Source organism: Rhamphochromis sp. 'chilingali' (assembly GCF_963969265.1).
Source record: "Rhamphochromis sp. 'chilingali' genome assembly, chromosome: 7".
In the NCBI taxonomy this organism is placed as follows: domain Eukaryota; kingdom Metazoa; phylum Chordata; class Actinopteri; order Cichliformes; family Cichlidae; genus Rhamphochromis; species Rhamphochromis sp. 'chilingali'.
Genome location: NC_137934.1, coordinates 20299475 through 20321699, shown reverse-complemented (window position 1 = coordinate 20321699; position 22225 = coordinate 20299475). Strand labels below are relative to the sequence as shown.

The following is a 22225-nucleotide window of genomic DNA, read 5'->3' as shown; positions in this document are numbered from 1 at the left end:
CACTGAGCGCTCAACACAGACAGCATCGTCAGAAGAAAAGTTGATAAAATAAATAAAAAAATTTTTATATTGTTCGATACATATGCGTACCGAACCGAAAGCACTGTATCCAACGGTTCAATATCGATACGAGTATTATTGCACCCCTAATGTATATATATATATATATAGAGAGAGAGAGTTATGAATAAAGCATTTTTCTGCTGCAAAATAAGAACCATTTCACCGTCAGCTTACACTTCTGCTGCCTGTATGCAAATTACAGTACATGTACCGCTGCTGTTTGTCAGTACAACAGTCTACGTTTACTGACTAAGCTTCTGATTGTAACAGAACTCTATTATAGATCTCTATTGTCATGCCCCTCTCTCTTACGTCTCTGGTGCTAAAGCCTGTTGGAGGTTGCCAAATGCTTTGCGAAGCCCTGAGAAGGCTGTGAGTGGTTAACAGGTCGGCCTGACATCCAGATGTCGAGGTGAAATATTTCAAAAATCGTCTCCTCCCTCTGCTCCCACCCAGTTTTTGCACCGCTCCCTCAGCACAAACAGAAACTCACCCTTGAAATAGATAAGTCAAACATTGAGGAGCGCCTCAGGGGAATCAGAAGATCTCTGTGTGTCGTTCTCCCCCCTCGCTCTGTGAGTATCCACAGAGTCGCAAACTCTACATCATCATCATTTCTGTGTCAGTTTCAGGGTGAAATTAAATCAGGTTCGTAATTTCACCTCTGACCGTTCAGCTGCCTGCCTGTTCTGAGACACCTTCGCCGTCTCATTTATATCTCCTTGTGAGAACTTGACTTACTTTCTCAAACTGTTTGAATAAAATTCATGCTCCAGAGAACACAACTGTTAAATTTAAAAAAAAAGGAAATATTGAGATTTTTTCTGTCATATAAACCTATATATTTACGGGAAAAATAAATACATTTTAAGACATTTTATTAGCATTTGGCTGATTGGATTGTTGGGCACTGATTTCATAAATATCAAACCAGGGAAGGACTTTAACGCCAATTATCCATCCATCCACCCTCTCCCCAGTGTTCCCTGCAGCATCCTCCCAATGGGACATGCCCAAAACACCTCAGCTGGCTCTTCTCGAGACCAATCCAGCTCCAAGTCCCTTCCAAATCCGACCCCCTCGCCCACAATCTTGTTCTTGGCTAACACCCAAAATTATTAGTGAAGCTTGAGGGTCACACAGATTTTTCTTGAACAAAACTGAAATGTGGTGAGTGAAGAAAACTTATGAGAGACCTGGGGGAAAAAAACCGAGTTATGCAGCCACCCAACATAAAAAATAGGCTCCATCCTTCTGCAATCAGCAGCAGCAGTCAGGCCTGAGCAGATGTGTCATTTGGAAACAAAATCAGTCATTTCTGCACATTCCACAAAGACAAAAGTCATATTTAATAACCACAAATTTACACCAGGTGACGTGAGACGACAAGTGTTTGTGGCCAGCGTGATAACAGACTCTATTAAACTCCTCCCATCCCCAACAGTGACAATGACACTGATTTAGCTCCGATTGTGCCTCATTCTGCCACACACACACGCACACACACGCGCGCACACACCTCCATCATCTCCGCTCTCCATGGTCTCTTCACTCTTAATGAGGCAGCCTTATTATGCAGCCTGCTGGACTAAATTAAAAAGGCTAATTTACAAACCGAGCATGGTGGGCTGGTCCAACTGATAGCGCCGTGCTTGGTAGCAGAGGTGTCACTCAGGACGGGAACGCGTACATACAGTCCAACCACAAGAGAACTGAGGATTTTGAGTAAAAGCAACATTTCTTCAGCGATATTTAACATACTTCATACTGATTCATAAAAGTCTGACATGTTTCTGGACATTGTTAGATAATATGCTGCAGCGCATGTTTTTTTTAAGTCTCTGTGAAAAAACAAGCAGCATGGGGACATATCGGAGCTTTCAGTGGGCTTTTTTATGAGGGGAAAGGACAGAGAACCCACTGACAGGTGACATGACTTAGGTGACGTACCTGTCAGAAGTGTTGGATATAACAGGCAGGAAGTGAACAGTCTGTTCCTTAACTTCATGTGTTGGAAGCTGAGGGTGACTGAGTGACTTTGACATAATTCAAATTGTGATGCTTGGGTTTAGACTCGACCCATGCAGCTCTAAACAAGCAAAGGCTGGTTTCATAAAGACATAACACTGTTAAAAAGCTTTCAGAAATCCCGCCTTCTTCATATTTTGTTAGAAAAATGGGAAATTGGTGCATTGATTTATTCAAATGTGTATAAACACCAGTGTTGGGTAAGTTACTTTAAAATAGTAACTTAGTTAGATTACTAGTTACTTCTCTCAAAAGTAACTCAGTTACTTCAAGTTACTCGTTACTTTCAAAGTAACTAGTTACTAGGGAAAGTAACTTTGGTTTTACTCAGAATTCTCTTGTTAATGTGTTTCTTCCATAACTTTTCCAGTCTTCTAGCTTGCTTACTTGCCACAAGTGCACTGTGCCACCTACCAATAGAAAGGAAAAGATAATGTGCACATTTCCACGAGAGAAATCCCACGCCTGGACCGTCGTTGACTGCTGCCATGATTCTAGCCTACGTCACAGAGTCATGTGCGCCTTTTACATCCAACACAAAAACTGCAGTCGTGGTGCTTTCGATTGTACTCAGAACTCAGAAATTCTGCCTTCTGAATAGGAAGATGTAGGTAACACCAGACTGCAGATGAGCTGCATACATGGCTGGACTGGGACAGAAAATTGGCCCGGACATTTTGACTAGAGACCGGCCCACCATTATAGGAAAAATCATAAAGCCTTTGAATGAAAACAAACGCTGTTGTGACAGTGATGTACACTGTTTTGATGGTATATATGCATCAATCTATCAATCGTTTGTTGTAAGATTCAGATAATTATTTTTTAAAAGCTAGACATTTTAAATGAGAATAAGAAAGAAAAGTATTTCTTTGTGCCCACATCTCCCTGTTAATGCCCTACCTGCCCCCCTGGCAACACTTTGCTAGATCCGCACCTGCACAGTTACCAGCTGTCAGCTACCTAAAAAATGATCCTGGGGTTATTTGTCTCTCAGAAACAGTTCATAACTTCCCTTCAACTCATTCATGTCACCTAAAAGGTAAACCTGTTTCTCCATCACAGCTCTGATGATTCAGTAAGGACATCTCCTGGTTTCATCTTCATGTTTCCCTCTCACCAGATAACCAAACCATATCATGACCAGCAGCTTTTTTTACAGCTGTGGCTCCAGCAAACATCAGCTGATACTAGAAATTAATATTAAATAAATTCTAACAACAGCTGATCAAGCTTAAATGTGCTGCTGTTGTTTAGCGCAACATCCGCTGGTTTCCTCTTTCGGCGCAAAGTGAGCGATAAACAAACAAGAGAGCCGATCAGCTGATCATTGATCAGTTTTCATGATTGAAGTAGAAACGGGAGAGGGAGGGGGGAGAATGAGAGGAGAAGAGGCAGCTGTGCAGCAAAGACACAGAATAACTCCAGCTTTGTGCCTTTTCCATTGTAGCTGAATTACGGGACAAACTGTTCCTTTTCACCTCAATAAGAAACGCGTAATATTTTCTCTGAATACCAGACGGGACGGTTGGCAACTCTAATAACTTATGAACAAAATAAAGTTCAACATCATTAGCTTCATAGCACCCACCCAGCTGTATAGAAACTCCGTCATGCTAGCTAGCACGCAGTACGGAAAAAGTCAGAATAACGAAAATAAACTCCACCTAAACTTGGTTCATATCTGACCCAGAGAGACTGCAGGTCATAACTTCTTACCTGAAGTTCAGTTCACACTTGGACCGGCGGCCGCCTCGGGTCTCTTTTCCTTCTGCGTCCCCTTTCCTTCATCCACCTGCTGGCCTCCACCACTTGCTAATGTTACTGAATCTGTGGAAGCTCCGCGATGCCACCACACGAAGTAACGAGTAACGACCCTATCTAAATCCCAGTAACGACTAACGCGTTCCTGATTTTGGCATAATAACTAGTTACCGTGCTCGTTACCACAATAATAACGTAGTTACTGTAACGCGTTAGTCCCAACACTGATAAACACACAGGGAGACACAACACACTGATGACTGATATGTTCCAGGTTTGCTCTTCCTGCATTGGCGGCGTGTTTGGAGTCATGCTGAAAAATGAGGCCATTCATAATCATACGATCATTTGTAATCCACTTGTCCTGTTTCTGAAATTCTTTAAGGACACACTGCACACCAAACACAGACATGTCAGGTTTTCAGCTAATAATTCTTTGGGAACTACTTTATTCCCAAAGAACTTTGTTATTCCTGTGTTTAATCCAGTCTTTGTCATGTTTTATAGCCTAAATTTAAGAAGAAATTATCTGTTTTGGTGACAGGCTGCTAGTAGCAAAGTGCCTAAAGACACAATTTAAAATGGGTTCTTTGCAAAGTTTGTCATGAACAGACAGAACACTGGTTCATCCCTTTGGTTAGATGCCTTTTTAATGCTTGAATGATTCATAGGTCAGTGTTTAGTTGATTAAACAAAAAAGAACTGGAGTGAAAATGAGTGAAAAAGCAGCCAATGTCCAAAGAAAAACTTTGCTCAAGACCGCTTTGAAAACTAACTACTAAAAAGTCTTACTACTTGGGTGCAACATATAAAGAAACTGAGGGTTTTGCACAGCACCGTATGCTGTCAAACTCTTCAGTTTCAAGAGCCCCATTCAGCCTGGTTTGATCTGTAGTGGGCTGGACAAGAAATCAAAGTAAGTACTTTTTCCAGCAGTGCCTAATTTGCCATATTCACCCTTCAGTCACTGCACATTACAATTTATGGATCACAACAGATCAAGATACCAGCAACTTTATGATCCAAACTACTTCAGATCTGGAAAAAGTGCACATCTGCAGACATTTTCACTCCTGTGTAGTGATGCTGGCATCCCTGCGGTGGGTTTCTGTGCACTTTATTTAACAAATTAAATTTATTTACTAAATTTAATTCAATTTTCCCACTTTGCAAAGCTACCCAGTGGACCACACGGGATTCATTGGTGGATCTCGTGTTTGACGCCCCTGATTTAAGTGCTTTGGGATGAAGGAACTGCCACCTCTGGATCCCAGTCAATAAAATCATTCCATGCCCATGACATCACATTAACCCACTCATTTAGTCTAATGAGTAACCACTCGAATCCGCTTCCTCCCTTTTCTATCAAACCTTCATGCCTGCAGGAGGGATTTTTGTTGTTCTCTGCCCCTCTAACACAGATAACGCACGGCCCACTGAACACACACACACTGAAAAGACAACGGTGGCTTTTAGATGTATAATTTGCATGTTAATTTTCACTGAGAATGCTGCATCTGAAATGTGGCTCTTGCGCAGTAATCACAGCCTTTCGAAATTTATGAAAATGATTAAATCACACGGCGGCACATTGTGCACACGGCACGCTGTTATTATTGTGTTTCACGGGCAATAAGGCAGTGATTTATGGAGGGATTTCACCACAGCGTTATGAAATTTGGTGGAGTCTCAGCATGACTGAGTGGCTGGAATTTGGCTTCGGATGACCACAGGAGGGAGAAAAAAAAAAAAGTAATTCCTGTGGGTTTTCCGCTTCACCAAAGCTTCTGTGTGCTTTCACACTGACGGAAGGAAGCGTTCGCCGTACCTTGTCATATTTGGCGACTATCTCAGCCCGCTCCTGGTCAAGTTTCACCGCTGCATCCTGCTCGGTATCAGACGCTGGAGAGACAACAAAAGAGGCGAGGGGAGGAGAGAGGAGAGAAGATGATTGGGCGTTGAGCATAAGCAAGTTCAGCAACAGCAACTTAGAATAAAGGTTTGCTGGATATTAATATATACACTGCTATTATTTTAGGATAAATTCAGCAAAAGACAAAAAAGCCACATTAAAAGAGATCAGGTTATATTTTGCACTTCATTTAAATACATTTGCAATCCTGGTTTTCAAAAGATGTTTCTGAACCACTTTTGTTTAAATTGTGTTGTTTAGTATGTATATTAGATGTCCTGTTTTTCTTCATAGAGCCACTTGATGGTACTAAACTCAGTTTTTATAGTACTTCATTTAGATTTTTGCTTATTTTGAGTCATTTTTACCTCATGAAGCAATGCTGTTTTATTATATTCTGTTCAAATGAGCTATTTTGCTTTATGTAACCCTCTTGGGATGACCACAACCAGAACCCCTGACCCAGCCATTTTTACTAACCCAACCTAACAGTATCTAGCAGCTCTTTAACTCCCCTCTCCCTGCTTCCCCTCTGGGGGTGATGGAGGTTGATGAGGGTGGTTTTTTGATCCCTGTGATCTCTTTTATTTCCTTTTCCCTGTCTCTTTACTTTAGTAATGTAACACATGATGCAGGGAACAGTTTGAAGTAGAGGGCCTCTACTTCAAACCGATTTGGTTGAAGGACCGTTTTGGGAGGACACTCGAGATAAACTTATCCTAACCCTCGACAATCAGAATATGTGATTTTTGCTACACTACATTTTATGCAAGAGTTCCTTGAAAACCACGGCAGTAATGGGCCTCCTGTAAGTTTTCTTAGGTGTTGTAACTGTCGCTGCTGCTAGCTAAACTCAGCCCTGGGGCGCACACACATCCGATTATCCTGTCATCACAGACGTGCTGTGTGTTATTCCGGCTCCCTCGGAGTGTGCCAAGAGCTGACGTGGAGAACGCACACACCCTTTTCAACACACACTCTTCAAACCAGTCAGAAGGAAACGCTTCAGTGCGGCATGTCCAGCGTGTCAGTCTGACCTCAGGCGGTGTGTGTGTGTGTGCACAGTAAAAAACCAAGTGTCAATTTTACACTTACAGAGTTGATTTTAACTCTGCTTCAGATAACATTTGGTCCCACTCAAAATTAGAGTTAAATTTACTCTATGGCCAGTGTTAACTTTTCAGTGTTAATTGTACTCAATTTAGTGTCAAAATTAACAACAAAATGTGTAAAAATATTTAACACTGAGGGTTATTCACACTGTTCAGAGTAATTTGATTACACTTTATAGAGCTATTTTACTCCAAATTTAGTTTAATAATAACACTCTGATGTGTAATAATATATCATTTTTATTTCTCTGTAGTGTGATTTTTTTCATATTCATCTTATGATGCTATATTACTAAATAACTGTGATCTATCCTACATTATGGAAATAACAACAAATATACAGGTTAAAGTAACAGCATTTATTATGTTTCTCAATTCAGTGTCATTTAATTAACGTAACAAACCTTTACAATTCACAGTTCTATGATGCTCACTAGAGAAAGCAATATGACATTTCCCCAATGTCTAGTTGCAGAAAAGTAACAAAGTTGGTCAGGGATGAACTGTATGATGTACCAAAAACATAATGGGCCCTAAAGAGTTTATCAAGGGCTCCTACAGAACCTGTCGCATTACATGGAAGTGCATGCTTCTCAATCACAATGAAGGTGTGAATGCTGCTTCTTGTGGATCCCTGAGTACGAAGGTAGGGCTGACTGCTTCGGGTGATGTTGTCTAGATGCTGCTGTACACTGGTTCCAGCCTACAACAACACATTAAACAACAGTATTAAGTGACTATCCTCTGACAGTAGATTAGCTCAACTCACTGTCCATGAAAATAGAGGTGATGGAAAGTATATTTTAAACAACATACCTTTGGGAATTTGATGAGGTTATTGACAGCTTGAGATGCAGACATCTTTCCTGGTCTCTTTCGCCCTTGTGCAGATGGTGGTAGCAGATGTAGCAGCAGCAAGATAGTAGACAAGTCACTGTCCCAGCCTACAGACGAATAAACAAAGAATTATTCCAAAAATACATTGAATTGACAGAATTACCTATATAACCAACAATGGCAAATAAAAACAGTCACAATCATACCATTCTCAACTTCAGTACCTGACTCAGCATTGCACATTAACTCCAAGAGCTCTGAGGTGGGGACAAGTCCATGACTTTCCTTTACAACCTTTGCTTTGAGATTGGTGAGCCACCTCTCCAAGAATATGCTCCCAGTGACCTCACAAAACAGGAGTCGGAAATCTTGTTCTATCTGTAATGCAAAAATACTAATGAGGTGTTTGATTGAATCCTGCCTACAAATTACATCAGTATCATTTAAATGATAAGTGAACTTACTTTTGGGAGATTTGCAAACTGAGACGCTTCTTTCCTCCACAGCTTTTCTTTGAATGGTCTTCAACCGCCATGCAATGTATCCTGAACTGTTCTCTGGATCGTAGTAATGTTTCTATGTAATTAAATAAACGAAGAAGGACTATGTTATCAACATTTCTGAGGGCAATTATGTATTTAATGTTGAAAAGTTCCCTTTACTTACATATCCATGTTGTGAATATGGGTCTTTCAGATATGGAGACAGAGCAACAATGTCCTGCGCATACATCACTCTTACGCTTTTAGGGGGAGATGTCCTAATGTATAAATTCAATAATTGGCATTAAACATCACAATTAAAAATAATACAATGTTTAAAATGTTTCTTTATATCTTACATTTTTGATTCTTACCCATGTCATTCTGTCATCTCAGCCTCAAGTATGTTTCTCATCCGTCTTCTGGTTGCATCTCTCAGAGATTTGGTTTGTCCATACTCTTAAACCTTTCTATAAAATAGGAACATTACTTAATATTACTTAACATGTCATTAACATTGCTATCAGTTAATTTACACAAAATACATATTTCTTACTAAATAATGAGCAAAACTCTAAAGTAGTGTATGCCTTTGGCATTTGCTTAAAATAATATAAACCAGTAAAGTTAACTTTATGGTAATGTTACCCACTTTTTCTGAAAGTATGTTCGCTCATGTAAGCTAATTAGCGATTATTAGCTTACTGATAAACGGTAATTTAGTTGTTCAAACTGTGCGATTTGACATGTGACAATGATATTATTTAGACAGCATTTAGAAGAAATACATAGTTAAAATGTTTTAGGTTCATATTAACGCAGTGAGAAGATAACGAACATCTTAACTTTTAGCAACTGCTAGCATGTAGCTACTGGAATGCCATTAAACCTATGGGTAAATGCTGCTAACATGTCCTCACTCGACATCAGTGAAACTATAAAGAGCTACTTAGTTTAAAAATACCTTTTAAACAATGTTACCAGTATGGGAATGTTAACTTCACTTACCTGACTGTGGCAGCTCTTCGGAGAAAATTCCCTGCGCATTAGAGCTCTGAGGCCACACACGCCTGCGGACTGGTAATAATCAACACTGTGTGGAGTGAAGTCTTCACTGCGTGACTAACAAACTTTACACTGACTTTTAACTCTGATGTTAGAGCTGGTTTACTCCTCATAGAGTTGTAAATACTCTATCTAGGTTAAAATAGGTTTACTCTGAAATATTGACACTCCATTTTTTACTGTGTGGCTGCTTTAAACCGACAGCTGCCGTGGCGAGGACGTCACCGCGCCACAGAAAGGTTTCCAGTGTTTTCCCAGCCTACGCGTCACATTGTGTGAGTGTTAAATGTGTTTATCCTCTCACACACACGCACACCGATAACACACAAACACACACACCTCACTACTCTGTGATTGTAAATCTGCATTTCCAACAGCAGTTTACACACATACTTCCTGATTTTGCTGCGAGAGACAACCAAACACTGGATGTGTGCCAACAAAGCTCTAAATTGGAGTCACATTGTGTTTATGTTGAATCTGGTGTGCAGCATGTAGTAATGAAGCCTTGTAGTGAGCAATACCTGGAAGTGGGAAGGGGAAGTAGCAGGCATGGAGCCTTCTGAATTTAGCATAAAATGACCACCTAGGAGGACAAAATGCTTACAAGGTACATCCTGAAGCCTGTTGAACATCTACGCTGCGCTCTCCCAGCTCTCAAGATCAAGATAACCTTAGAGATCCAAAGATGGATGTCAGATGGGTGAAAAATAACAAGCAATGAAATCATTTTAGAAGGTTTTTAAAGCTCTTTTCTGAACTCACCTGAACTCTGGAAAAAACCCAGAATCTACTCGAATGGTCGTCAAACTACGTTTTTATACCTATACTGAAGTGCCAAGGGTGCAGAGGAGGTCATCAGATGTCGTCTTTATGGAGAAAAGAGTTCAATAAACCTTTGGATGGTAAACCGTAAAATCACCCCAAGACCTGAAAAGCCTTCAGTGTGTTCACTGCTAACTCCACGGCGCCAAATACTGAGATTCTGTCAACATCAGGCATCTCTCAGCTTCGGTACAGAGCACGGTTTCAGAGAGGTAATCAGCGCCATAAAAGGGCGATGAAGACAGCATTAGGAAGCAGAAGTGGTGGCAGTGACATAAATCACTGGTTTCTGTTTGTGTTTTAGTGTCAGTTTGTGCACCAAAGATGCTCAGGTAGGTCTGGGAAAAGAAAATCTGCACAGAAAATAACAATGCATGCTGAAAATTGAGGCTTAAAAGTTACTCTGTGCCTTTTAGTGAGACACAAAAAGATCCTCCACCTTATAACATCTGCCAGGTCACTGATGAACCCCAGCGGGGTTGGGGTTAGGCTGCACACTACATTTCAGATCAAGTCTCTTAACATGCAATCAGGCCTGTACAGCTCTTCCTTTATAGGATTTCCATTTGCTTAGAAGCATTCATATCTGATGAGTTGCGAGTAAAGCTTAATCTAGAGACTTGCCTTGATGCATGCTCAATCACCCAGATAAGGAAATCCCACAAAATTAACTGTTAGGCAGTAGGTGCTAGCTTCAGTCATTATGCAGATGCACTGTTTATAAGGTCGGGGAAACCTGCAGTCAGCTGAGACTGAAGAAGTCACTTGGTTGAGTGACGAAACGCTTCTCCTGCTCAAAACACAACGTGTTCTGAGACTCACAAATATATGGATCGGAAACATTTGGAATTTGACCAGAAGAGGGAAAGTTGAGGCATTTCCAAAGCTACAAGAACTTGCAGCTGACAGTAAATGCTGTCTGCCCCTCCAACGCCTGATCTTTTAATGACGAAAAACAATAAGAAGTATGAAAATAATACAGTCGGCTATTAAAACCTCAAATCTCAAACTGCTGGCTTTTGCCCTCTTTAACCCTTTTCCACTGAACCCCCAGCAGTCAGTGATGATGATCCTTATTCTGCCAGCTTTTCAGCCCTTTGCAGCTCTTTATTTGACTCCAGTCATTCTCCAACTTCCTCTCAAGGTCTCTGGGGTTCAACTGGAGGAAAGGCAAGACGGGAATTCCAAAACGCTGCGAACAAACATTCTCCTTATTGAGCCGGCTGGCATTTTTATGACAGGATGGTGTGTGTCAATGAAAGGCATGTGGCTGTGGGCTGCCAAGAGCACTCTGCAGGAGAAGATGCCACGAGCGAGGGGATGGGGGAAGAGACGTTCGCACACAGCAAGGCAAACTGTCTGGGGCAAATAAACAAATACAGTAAAGTCTTTTTCTGCTGGGAAATCCTGCCCGAGAGGCCCTGCGGTTCCCATAGTGAGCGGGGGAGGAATTGGGAAGGAAATGGGATTCAGTCTTTTCTTTGCACTAAAGCTAAGCCCCAACTTTGAGACCCTCACAGCCATATTAGTATTCCACAGCGGTCTGACTTTAGATAAATGCAATTAGAGGCCTTTTCATGCTTTAAGGATCACTCCAGCGTCTGTGACGGAGATCGGGTCTATGTTTTTATTTGCAACCGAGGAGCTCTTGACTTGCTCCAGAGGGTTTATGTGGCATTTCATGTTAGGACTCTTGAAATATGTTTGATAATGAGCCTCCAAAGATGACTTTGACATGCCGCACACCATGGTCATCAGCTGGAGAAATGGTGACTCAAATTAGGAACTTTATTGCAAATTTAATTGTGGGGAAGTCAAACTTCTACTAATTTTGCCAAATTATGACACAAACCTGCATGTGCCAAACCAAACCTTTGAAATAGAAATATCCATGTCCAATAAAAGAAAAGAAAACCGAGGAATAACGCTAAATATGCAGAAATTCCAGCGCAAGAGCTCTGGCTCATCTACTTTACATCAGGTTAATATGGTTATTTAACAGTAATTAAGTATCTAAATGATAACACTATGTGTTATAAAAAGAGGTGATTGACTGATTGATTGATTTGTTTCTGAAGCCACAGTGCAGTGGGGAAATTCTGCAGTCCTTATTTAAAATCCCTTGAGCACGATCCCTGAGTCTGATCAGACTGGAGAGAGTGAGCAGTACAAAAAAGTGCTGCAAAATAAGCTAAAAGAGAAGATAAATCCCCTCTGAGCTTGATGGGCTTTGATTATTTAAATCAACTGCTTCATGCACACACATGAAAACACTGACTAAAGTCACTTCAGCTGCTTTAAATGGACAGAAGCCTCAAACTCAAGTAACTTCAATTATCTGTGATGTGTAGACGTTCATCTTGTGTTTATCCTTGTAGTTTATCCAAACTGGTTTGGCAAAATAAAGCACCAGAAAAAAGAAAACAGAGTAGCTTGTGAAGTAGAAATAAGATAAACAGGAACAAACATTGAGAGAGCATCAAAACAGCAATTATACATTTGGGGGTGGGATTTTCCTCGCTCCTGTCACTGCCCTTTATCCTTCTTTCCAGACTACAGCCCCCCCACGGAGCTGACCTTCAACCTCCCGCTGTCTAATTTGCCAGTCAGACCCCAGCGGCGAGGCCGACGAGGCTCCGTCTAACCGTCCCTGCCCCGCTGTGACTAAAATGTCCTCGCCCGTCACCTCCCAGCCGGGCGCTACCCCGTCCCCACCTCTGCCCTTCACTCCTGCTCTGCACGATACATTCAGGAGTGAACTGGTGTCAGCACTCAGAAGTGTTCACACATGACAACTGGACAGGAAGTTAGGTACCACTTCCCCCCTGTGGGGTTTACCACTGAACAGGTGAGTGCAGTTCTCAGGCAGGAAGCTCACACGGCATTTTCTGCTATAATGTAATCTTGCAGCCCTAAAGCCTCTTGCATCAGCATATTGAGCACATCAGGTATGTGAAAGAACGACTTCACGGTGGTTTGGGGGAATATAAAAGCTTTAACAGAGAAACAGATTTAATGCTGGCTTCAGGTGCTGCTAACCCTTCTGACAGACTTTCATTAGGAAGGGGTCCCCTGCTGCCAAAGAATCATGCCGAGAAATTTGAAATGCTTGACAAATGACAAATGTTCAGGAGCAACAGAGAATCAGAGTAAATGGCTGTTTCTTGGACTACAACCTAAGACGTTAATATTCTTTAAAGAAGACCTTTTCTGCTTTTCCTTATTTTAATTCATTTATATAGCACCAAAACATAACAGTAATCACCTCAAGGTGCTTTATATCGTAAGGTAAACACCCTACAATAATACAATTGAGCAACTGATGACAGTGGGAAGGAAAAACTCGCTTTAAACTGGAAGAAACCTCCAGCAGAACCAAGGTCAGGGAGGGGCGACCGTGCCGGAGGTCATTTCCTGTCATATAGAACACTTTGCCGTGTTCTACTATATTGAACATGGCCAAGGTTTTAAATATCGAGGTCAGGTTCAAACTGATGTGAAAACTCAGTTTCAGACACTTTTTCCTGCTTTGAGCTCTGTGTGATGTCACTGGAAATGAACATGCCTAATATGACCATGTAAGGCACACAAATGGCCCAAACGTAGCCCAAGAGGTTTCTTTCAGTCTGTGGATCCACTAAGGGTCTGCACCAAGGTTTGGCACAAGATAAAAATTCATATTTTGAACTCTTAATCATGCACAGCTCTTTTAGAAGATTTTAAGATGCACATATGGAGCAGGAACATTTACTTGAAATAACGTAAACAGACGTAAGCAACGAGCCCCGGCTTTAACTGACTACATCTATATTTAAGAGAAATTTAAGAGCAGATGCAAGGATGAAGCCTCCAGCTGATAATTCCTCTAGGAGCCGCTCTAACCATGTGACAGGAAGTGTTGTGGAGAGTATTTTTGTTTTTCTTCCTCTTTATCACTTGCTGTTAAAGACCAGCCCTGACAATGTAAAACATGACAAGCATAACCACGGTCTTTCTTGTTCTCTCAGCCCTCTTTTGGCTGCTGTAATGAGCCCTCTTTGTTTTTATCTTAAGGAGTCCTCGCCTGTTAAAGCTCTTTGCTGCTCTTCCACCCATTGTCAGTGCATCTCTTACCCTCTCATAGATGCTATCTGTTCAGAAAAAGGAATAATTATAAGAACTATGATAAAAGAGGACAGGCTTGATTGGAGAAGAACTAATTTCCCACCTTTTGTTTCGGTGCTCACACTTCGTTTTGAAGCTGACGGCCACGTGTGACCTGTATTCAGACCTGCATGTTCACTGTGTGCTTGCTAAACATGCAAAATGTGTTAAAAACAATGCAAACCAATGATCCCCTCATCTGTGATATAAATATCAATTCAAAACAGGAGTAAAGTCTTGTACTGAGTATATTCCAGTAAAGGTGAGCTGGACGTTTTACTGCAGAGATTTCAACTCCGGAGGGTTTTCACTTCTGTAACCGTTCGGCCTTTTGAAAGTTTGCGGCAGCCTGACATTTAAAAAGATGAGGCAGCCTCTGCGCGTCGATTTTTAGGTTGAAAAGCTGCACGTCTGTACACTTTTAAAACACACTTTTGCACATTTTTCTTTACTGAAAGATGAACTTTTGCATTTATAACTTGTGCATAGGGCTGGGCCATATTATACCGTTCACGGTAATACCGGTATAATGTTAGGCAACGATAGGAAAATGAAATATCGCGATAGAATGGGAGTAAAACGCGCATGCGCAGTGCCTTTGTTTTCATACGCACATGGCCGATTGTTGAGTGAAACAGATGAACCAGAATTGGTTTGTAAAAATGGTGCAACTTCCGTGATGTGGAACTGGTTTGGTGTTTGTCCGTCAGATACACGACAAAGCACATTTTTTTGCAGAACATGCAAGCGGCCGTTGTTATTGTCATATTTGTCGGACTAAGATGCTCTTAAATCTGGGAGTAATCTGGGTCCTAAACTCCGTATCATTCAGGTCAAACAACACTGCAGCATCACTTAGAGTTAAAAAACTGTCTAAATTCTTTCATCTTTAATAAAACGATCAGCATTGCTGCTTTACCAGGTGTAACTATGAAGTTTAACTTCCAGGCATCCATGAAAACTAAAGTTATTACATTTAACGGAGTTAGACGTTAGCAGGAAGCTAGCGGAAGTTAGCTCGCTAGTTTCGCTAGTTACCTAAGCATGATATAGCATGTTCTGACTGAGAGATTTCTGAAAAAAATCAAACGTACAGTTCTGCTATCACTTCCAACATAAATGAAGACAGGAAACTAAACAGCAGTGACGTTTGTAGGGTTACTGAAGTTGGGCTAGCTGGTATATAATGATGTGCTACGTGATCGCTAGCGACACAGCTATGTTAGCATAACATAAACAGTGAAGCTGGAGGACGAACACTAACACTTTTCCACTTATAAAAGTTAACGTGAAGGTTCCTCATGGTTAGAGACAAATGCAATCGCATGGCAGGATGCTGTAAACGGACCAAACTTCAGTCAGGAGAACAACTGAGATAATCCATCCACAATACGAGGTTAGTCATTAATATACTGCAACAACAAGGGAATAGAGCAGCTGCCAGAGAATTCAACATTAATGAATCAATGGTACAGAAGTGGAGGAAGCAAGAAGAATGAGTTTAATAAAGTTTGATTTATCTGACTGCTTTGTTTCGCTTAATGTGCCTTATAATCCCGTGCACCTTATGGTGCGAAAAATACGTACTGCACAATGCAGTTTAATGTTGCAAAGCACCTCTTTTTAACTTCAGTGGATATTATACATGGTTATGCTCAGGATATGTCAGCCCATTTCTACTGGAAATGCCTTTTGGTTAAACTTTCAGCAAGGAATTTGCATTTGCACTGTTACATTTTTATAAAGCTTTAATGTACATAAAAACCAGCTTCTTGTTTAAGTGAAAATAAATGGAAGGTTGTCTTTTTGCGCTAGTAATGTTGTGGAGTTGTATTTTGTCTCGCATCAATTATATCGTCGGTTATATCGTTATAGCAAATTTTCAAATATATATCGTGATAAATATTTTTGGCCATATCGCCCTGCTCTACTTGTGCATAAGATCTAAATTCCCCAAAAGTTAATTGCTGCAAATTTATCTGAGTGACTTGTGCTTTACATAAGGCACCGCAATTACAGTGGGTTTAGAGCAGGGGTGCCCAATCCCAGTCCTCGAGAGCTACCGTCCTGCAGCTTTTAGATGCATCCTTGTTCCCACACACCTGAATCAAATGAATGGCTTGTTATCAGGCCTTTGCCAAACACGATGGCATGCTGAAGAGGTAATCAAACCATTTGATTCAGCTGTGTTGGAGTAGGGATGCATCTAAAAGCTGCAGGATAGTAGCTCTTGAGGACTGGGATTGGGCAGCCCTGGTTTAGAGCAAGAACAGGAAATATTCTGTCATTTAACAAAAATTTTCCTTTTTATTATTACAAGGCAGTCTGTGTACGGAAGTGGATTAGGGCCACCGAAATTTTTTTTTTTTTTAAATGGGCACGTTTCTTTTCTTCTTCTTCTTCTCCAGAATTCTGAAAAAAAGTCAGAATTCCGAGAAAAAACTGTATAACGAGTGACTGGCTGTGACTGTAACTTGGTTTTTAGCACTTACAATAAACATTTTACAGATCAAACACTTGTGTAAGTGTTAAAAAACATGATTATTATTGCAACACATTGTTCTGTTGTTGCATCACTAGTTTTCCCATGAAAGCCACATCTAATATTGAATGTTTGCAAGCTGTGCCGGTACTTCCAGCCACTCCCTTATTTACAAGGGGTCGCCACATCGGGCAGCTCCGCATGTTTGATTTGGCAGATCTTTGCACCCAAAGGGATTTCAGTCTCCTCCTGAAGCTTTCACTTGTTAGACAAATGTGTAAATGGCTACACTATGGAGCCACAATTTCACAATATTAATGCTACTTAACGTTCGATTGAAACAAGCGGCTCTTTTAGGTAAGTACTGCATCAGTAACGCAACTCAGCACACTCACGAAACAAGTTTCCCACTTCACAACAAACAGATGAGGCAACTTTAGAGAAGCATGTGTTATTACTGTGCCTCCAAAACAAGCATCTGCCTCACCCAGTCTTCATTTCCAACCTCAACGCAACTGCAGGAACGTGACACAAACCTCTGAATGACACCCAGCAACCAATAATCACAGACTCCAACCAGACTTACAGACAAATAATTAACTCCCACATTACCCGTGGCACATTCTCAGCTAAGATAAAGGAGAAGTTAAAATTCTGCTTGTTTCAACAAAGCCAAAAAAAGGAGAAAAAAGTTTTTTGTCAAAGTCATTTAATTTGTAGCACCTTCATGTAAGAAGGCTCACAAATTTATCAGCAGACAGTCCACAGTACCTCACAATCCACTATCAGCACACATTGTTATCATTCCGCTGTCAGGGCTTTATATTTGGAAGTGGCACATGACAGTTTACTGTTACATGTCTGCACTTGCTTATCTTCTACTAAGTGCGGTGACATCATTTGCTGTTTGTGTGCAAAGTGTCACCAGTCTGTGTAACACTTCACATGCCTCCTGTGCACTAGAAGACTTCGAAAGGAATTAGAATGAAAAAGCCAGAACCTGGCGCTTGTGTCATAAATCGGTTTTTAAGACTTTGCAGAGCCCACCGAGCCGTCCAGGAAATTATTTACACGCATTCTGGTGGAAAACTTCGAAGGACAGCAGGTCTTGAAAAACGGAGCGGAAACTTTTTGGCAAAAGCTGTCGACCCTTTGCTGCTACCTTCCTCCACGCTAGCTATGCTAGTAATTCGTCAGGACTGACATCAAATCCAAATGTGAAAAAGACTGATATAAGAAACCTCTGACTGACTTTTTACAAGACCATATGATCAAGATGATGGGCAAACATCTGACATTTGTCTGTGACACTGAAATCATTTGAAAAGTTGCATGGTGTAAAGTTGGTCTTAGCTGTTAGATCCTAATGAACTGTAATATTAGCATGAGTTCACTAAACACACAGTCTGTATGGATGGCAAAAAGTTTAAATCATGAAAGGTTTTTGCATTTAAATTGTCAGAAAGTTGACAGTTCTACAGGTGATTTTGTCCAGATGGTCCCACCTAATAAAAACTTGAGCAAAAAGTCAAACTCAACCTAAAATCCAATCCAATAAAATCCAGTCAGTATTTTACTTTAGCCCAGTTTCATCATATAAAATATATATACGTGAAAGAAATTACAGATATAGTAAGTGCTTTTTCTATTTAAGTACAAATCATGAAATCAAAATAAAAACAACGCAGTATGCCATTGGGTTAATGGCTAAATAAAGGCCAACAACAAAAACAGCAACTATTTAATTGCACGCTAGCGTATTGACCAACCCATTTATTTACTTATATATTTATATATAATTTTAGCAGCTTTGGTCCTCCGTAGTGTAGTGGCCTACATACAGTACAGTGAGAGTGTCAAGTTTCTGATTAACTTTGGAAGTCTTAAAAAAAAAAAGAAAAACGTACATACAGATATATTGTCAGAATCTATGACCAATATTTAAACTTTCACTGGATTTTGCATTTGGAAAGGAGATGATTATCTGGCAGTCATTGCAATCACTGGTGTAAAAATCACAAGACGCTCTGAATTAAAACCACGTCAGCAGGACATTGTGAGCCAACAGACCAGTTTAATATTAATTTATATGATCCATTTAGACCAAAAATACTAATCATAAGGCACCCAGCTAGAATGTCCCTCACATACCATCTATGTACATGCCAACAACACAGAGAAACTGAGTGGAACTCCACAATTGACTTCTTTTACCTCTTTTCAAGACATCCTGTGGATCGTCCGAGCGAGCTTTAGTCCGCATCGGTCACGGTTCAGCCAAGTCCAAAACACCAGGAGATAACATACACTACCTCATCCCATCACTGTCACTACCCAGTGCTCCAGAAAGAGAGGAAATATGAGCGAGCAGCAAAGAGAAGTGAGATCAGAGCTGCTGCTGCTGCTGCTGTCACAATGCTGCCGTTTGTTTCACAGACAGACAGACTCGGACAGAGAAATCTGACTTCAGGAGTGAGCCGTTCCCACTCACAACATTCTCCACCCAAACACAACAACACAACGACAACAACAAGCTCTATTCAGCACATCAAAGAGAGGGAGACAGAAAGGACAGAGGGAATCGCTGTTTCCAGACAGCCGATGAAACTTTCACAGATTTTCCAAACATCACAAAAATAAAATGTGAATCAGAGGAATTCTTTCAATTCCACGTAGGATTACAAAATGTACTTGTAAAACTCAAAATCTTACCGCTCATGACAAAGCAATGTTTTATTAATGAAGCAAAAATGTGTGTAAAGGTTTTGCTGTGCTGCTTCTGGGAGACAGAGAGCATGGGGTGTGCAAGCTGGGAAAAAGTGAGAGAGACAGACAATGGCAGTATGATGATAAACAGTTTCCATTAAAACTTCATTATGAAATGGACGTGATGTACCATGACGGGGCTTATGATGTGGCGTATCGAAGATGAGAGGCAGGGCGGTGCTGGGGAAACGAGCGACAGGCAACGCAAGCAACAAAAAAAAAAAAAAAAGGAAGAGAAGAAGAACGCTCAAGAAAGGGAAAGCGTGAAAGATCAAGAATGTGAAGAAAGTCAGAAAAAGTAAAAAAGGAACGATCAGAAAGGAATGAAAGAAGAAAGAATGCTTAAAAGAAAGAAACACAATGAACGAAAAACTGAAGTAAAGACAAAGATCAAATGTGAAGAAAAGAACAAAGAGAAAGAAAGTTCAAGAAAAAAGTAAAGGAAACATGAAGAAAGTGAAAGACAAAGACAAAGTGTGAAAGAAAGATCAGGAAGAAAGGAGAGAAGCAAAAGATCAAAGTAAAAGATCAAAAGAAAGACAGACACATCAAGAAGAAGGAGAAAGAAAGACCGATGGAGAAAGAAAAACTGAAATAAAGACAAAGATCAAAAATGTGAACGAAAGAAAAAGGAAAAAGAAAGATAAAAACATGAAAATGATCAAGAAAAAAGAAAAAATGATCAACAAACTAAAAGAAAGAAAAATAAGTCGTGTCATCTCAGCTCTATCTGTGTGTGGCATCGTTACAGGAAGTGTGTGTTTGTGATGGGACTGAAGGGCTGTTATCACTTCTGCAGCTGATAGAAACGAGTGGGTGGGGCTGTACAGCTTTCAGCTCCTCTGCGTTGTCTGCAAGCTCATCTCTCTTTAAAGGGTTACTCTGCTTTTGAATTTTAAACAGACAAATATACAGATTTACACCATGAAACTACAATCTCAGTCTTATTTACACTGAAGTATATCAGCACTGAAATCTTTGAAACAAAGCTTGTGTCCTCAGATACAGAACTGGAAACAAACCCAAAGTAAATAAATCAAAAGTACATTTAAATCGAGTTTAAAGAATTAAATAATGGCTGAAAGAATTAAAATAATGGCTGAATACTGCAGTTCTGTGGACAATGTCTTGCACAGTCTACCTGGAAACCATCTTTTTATCAAGGGATTCTTTCTGTCATTGGTTGTTTCTTGGTGGTTATAATCCGACTTGACAGTCACCATGAAAGAAAGAAAGCTACAGCTAGCCCTACCTTCCTATAAAGTGGAACAAACCATAAAACAGTGGCAGTGTTAGCTAACTGAATACTGACTAATATAAGAGGTATGCATGTAGGTTCATAAACAAAATATCATCCGTAATCTCAAATGCTACAAACGAGCATTTGAACCACACAAAAGCCAGGCCTGTTGCAAACATCACTGAGCTGAAACTCAAAAAACTAAGAAACGTGAGGCTCACATCACCTTGTTAAAAAAGGGATGGAACATGTGACCTTTAACCCCTATCTGTTTCCTGTCTTCAGTCTGTATGTGAGATCAGGCAGTTTGGTGGGTGAGCCTGGTGCTGTCAGCCAAAACTACCATCAAGCAGCAAGTAAAACACAAAACATACGAGAGAACGCTCACGATGACTCATGACGAGTCACTACTCTGAAAAATAATCCCAAGTTCAGTCGTGTAGTTTCATCCTAACTGTGTGTGTTTGCAGCGCAGTTGTACTGGAACTATCTTGAGGACTGATCTAGTCACCAGGCTCACACAACACACACTTTCAATAAAAATATCTGAACAACATGCAGTCAAATATACAGTTTTATCTGCAAAGGAAAATAAAACTTGCAAAATCTTTACATTTAGATTTCATTTAGAGTACTTGAAGAAAAAAAAAAACTTACGATAGAGTTTTATTGGACCCATATTCTTGAAAAGCAATAAGAGTATCACTGGTGAGTAGACTCTTCAGCGATACAATAGAAGGACTCGTTCCTCTTGTTGCTTGCCCACAAATCCCCTGGAGAACGTAGCAACTACTTTGCAGTATTTTTTTCTGGTTTAAAAATTCATGTCACTGTGGAGTGGAGTGGATTGAGAGACTGTGCATCCCTCTAACTGCTGATTCTTATTATACGATAAAAGACAATTTATAACAGGTCAGACCTCACACCACACAATAACCCGTGAAGCAGACAATGTGTGCTAAACAGACTGGTTCTTATATAGCACACCGTACTCAGACTACAAGCCTCATTCTCACACACATTTATAGAAACTCTTTCTTCTAGGGCTTTCCATCTAACACTCACACACATTCACACTCCAGAGAACGCATCAGGAGCAGCTTGCAGTTCAGGAGCTTGCCTAAGGATATTTTAGCAAGCAGACTGGATGACAACCTGCTCTTCCTCCTGAGCCACAGCTACTGATAACCGCAGGTTTATAACATTGCACTAAAGGCATGCTGGGTAATGCTGGCTAAGCAGACTGGTGCTCTGTGCTGCACTCAAGAACAGAAAAGATAGATTTAGGATCTAGAAAGGAGAGCAGTTTTTCAGTTTGGCTTCATTTGCTGGACTTTCACTGTGATCGGCCACTGATACGATAAGACAACGAGCTATGCAGAGCTAACGGGTGCTTTTACATGAGGGCAGACTCATTTGTACCACAAATACAAAGTAAGTCTGAATGCAGTGAAGTGCCAGGTGTTGACTTTATTTGAGAACAGCTGCAGTAACCTACAAGCGGAA

General features: G+C 40.6%; 1 protein-coding gene and 1 long non-coding RNA gene across 2 annotated transcripts in view; both read right to left on the bottom strand.

Annotated features, from left to right (window-relative positions):
• Positions 1–19140, bottom strand: part of usp6nl (USP6 N-terminal like) — a 51456-nt gene extending 32316 nt beyond the window's left edge. The window contains exons 1-2 of the mRNA XM_080887545.1: positions 18928–19140; positions 5684–5757 (exon numbers count right to left, since the gene is read on the bottom strand). Of these exons, the coding sequence (XP_080743671.1) occupies positions 5684–5757; positions 18928–18976 (123 nt within the window). The 5' untranslated portion in view covers positions 18977–19140. The remainder of the gene's footprint in view (positions 1–5683; positions 5758–18927) is intronic.
• On the bottom strand, positions 7153–17974 carry LOC308400060. The gene is made up of 7 exons (XR_013972304.1): positions 9207–17974; positions 8573–8668; positions 8383–8476; positions 8181–8292; positions 7941–8094; positions 7696–7823; positions 7153–7582 (listed from the first exon to the last, which is right to left on the bottom strand). It is a non-coding gene; the product is annotated as an uncharacterized lncRNA (long non-coding RNA).
• Positions 19141–22225: the final 3085 nt, after the last annotated feature.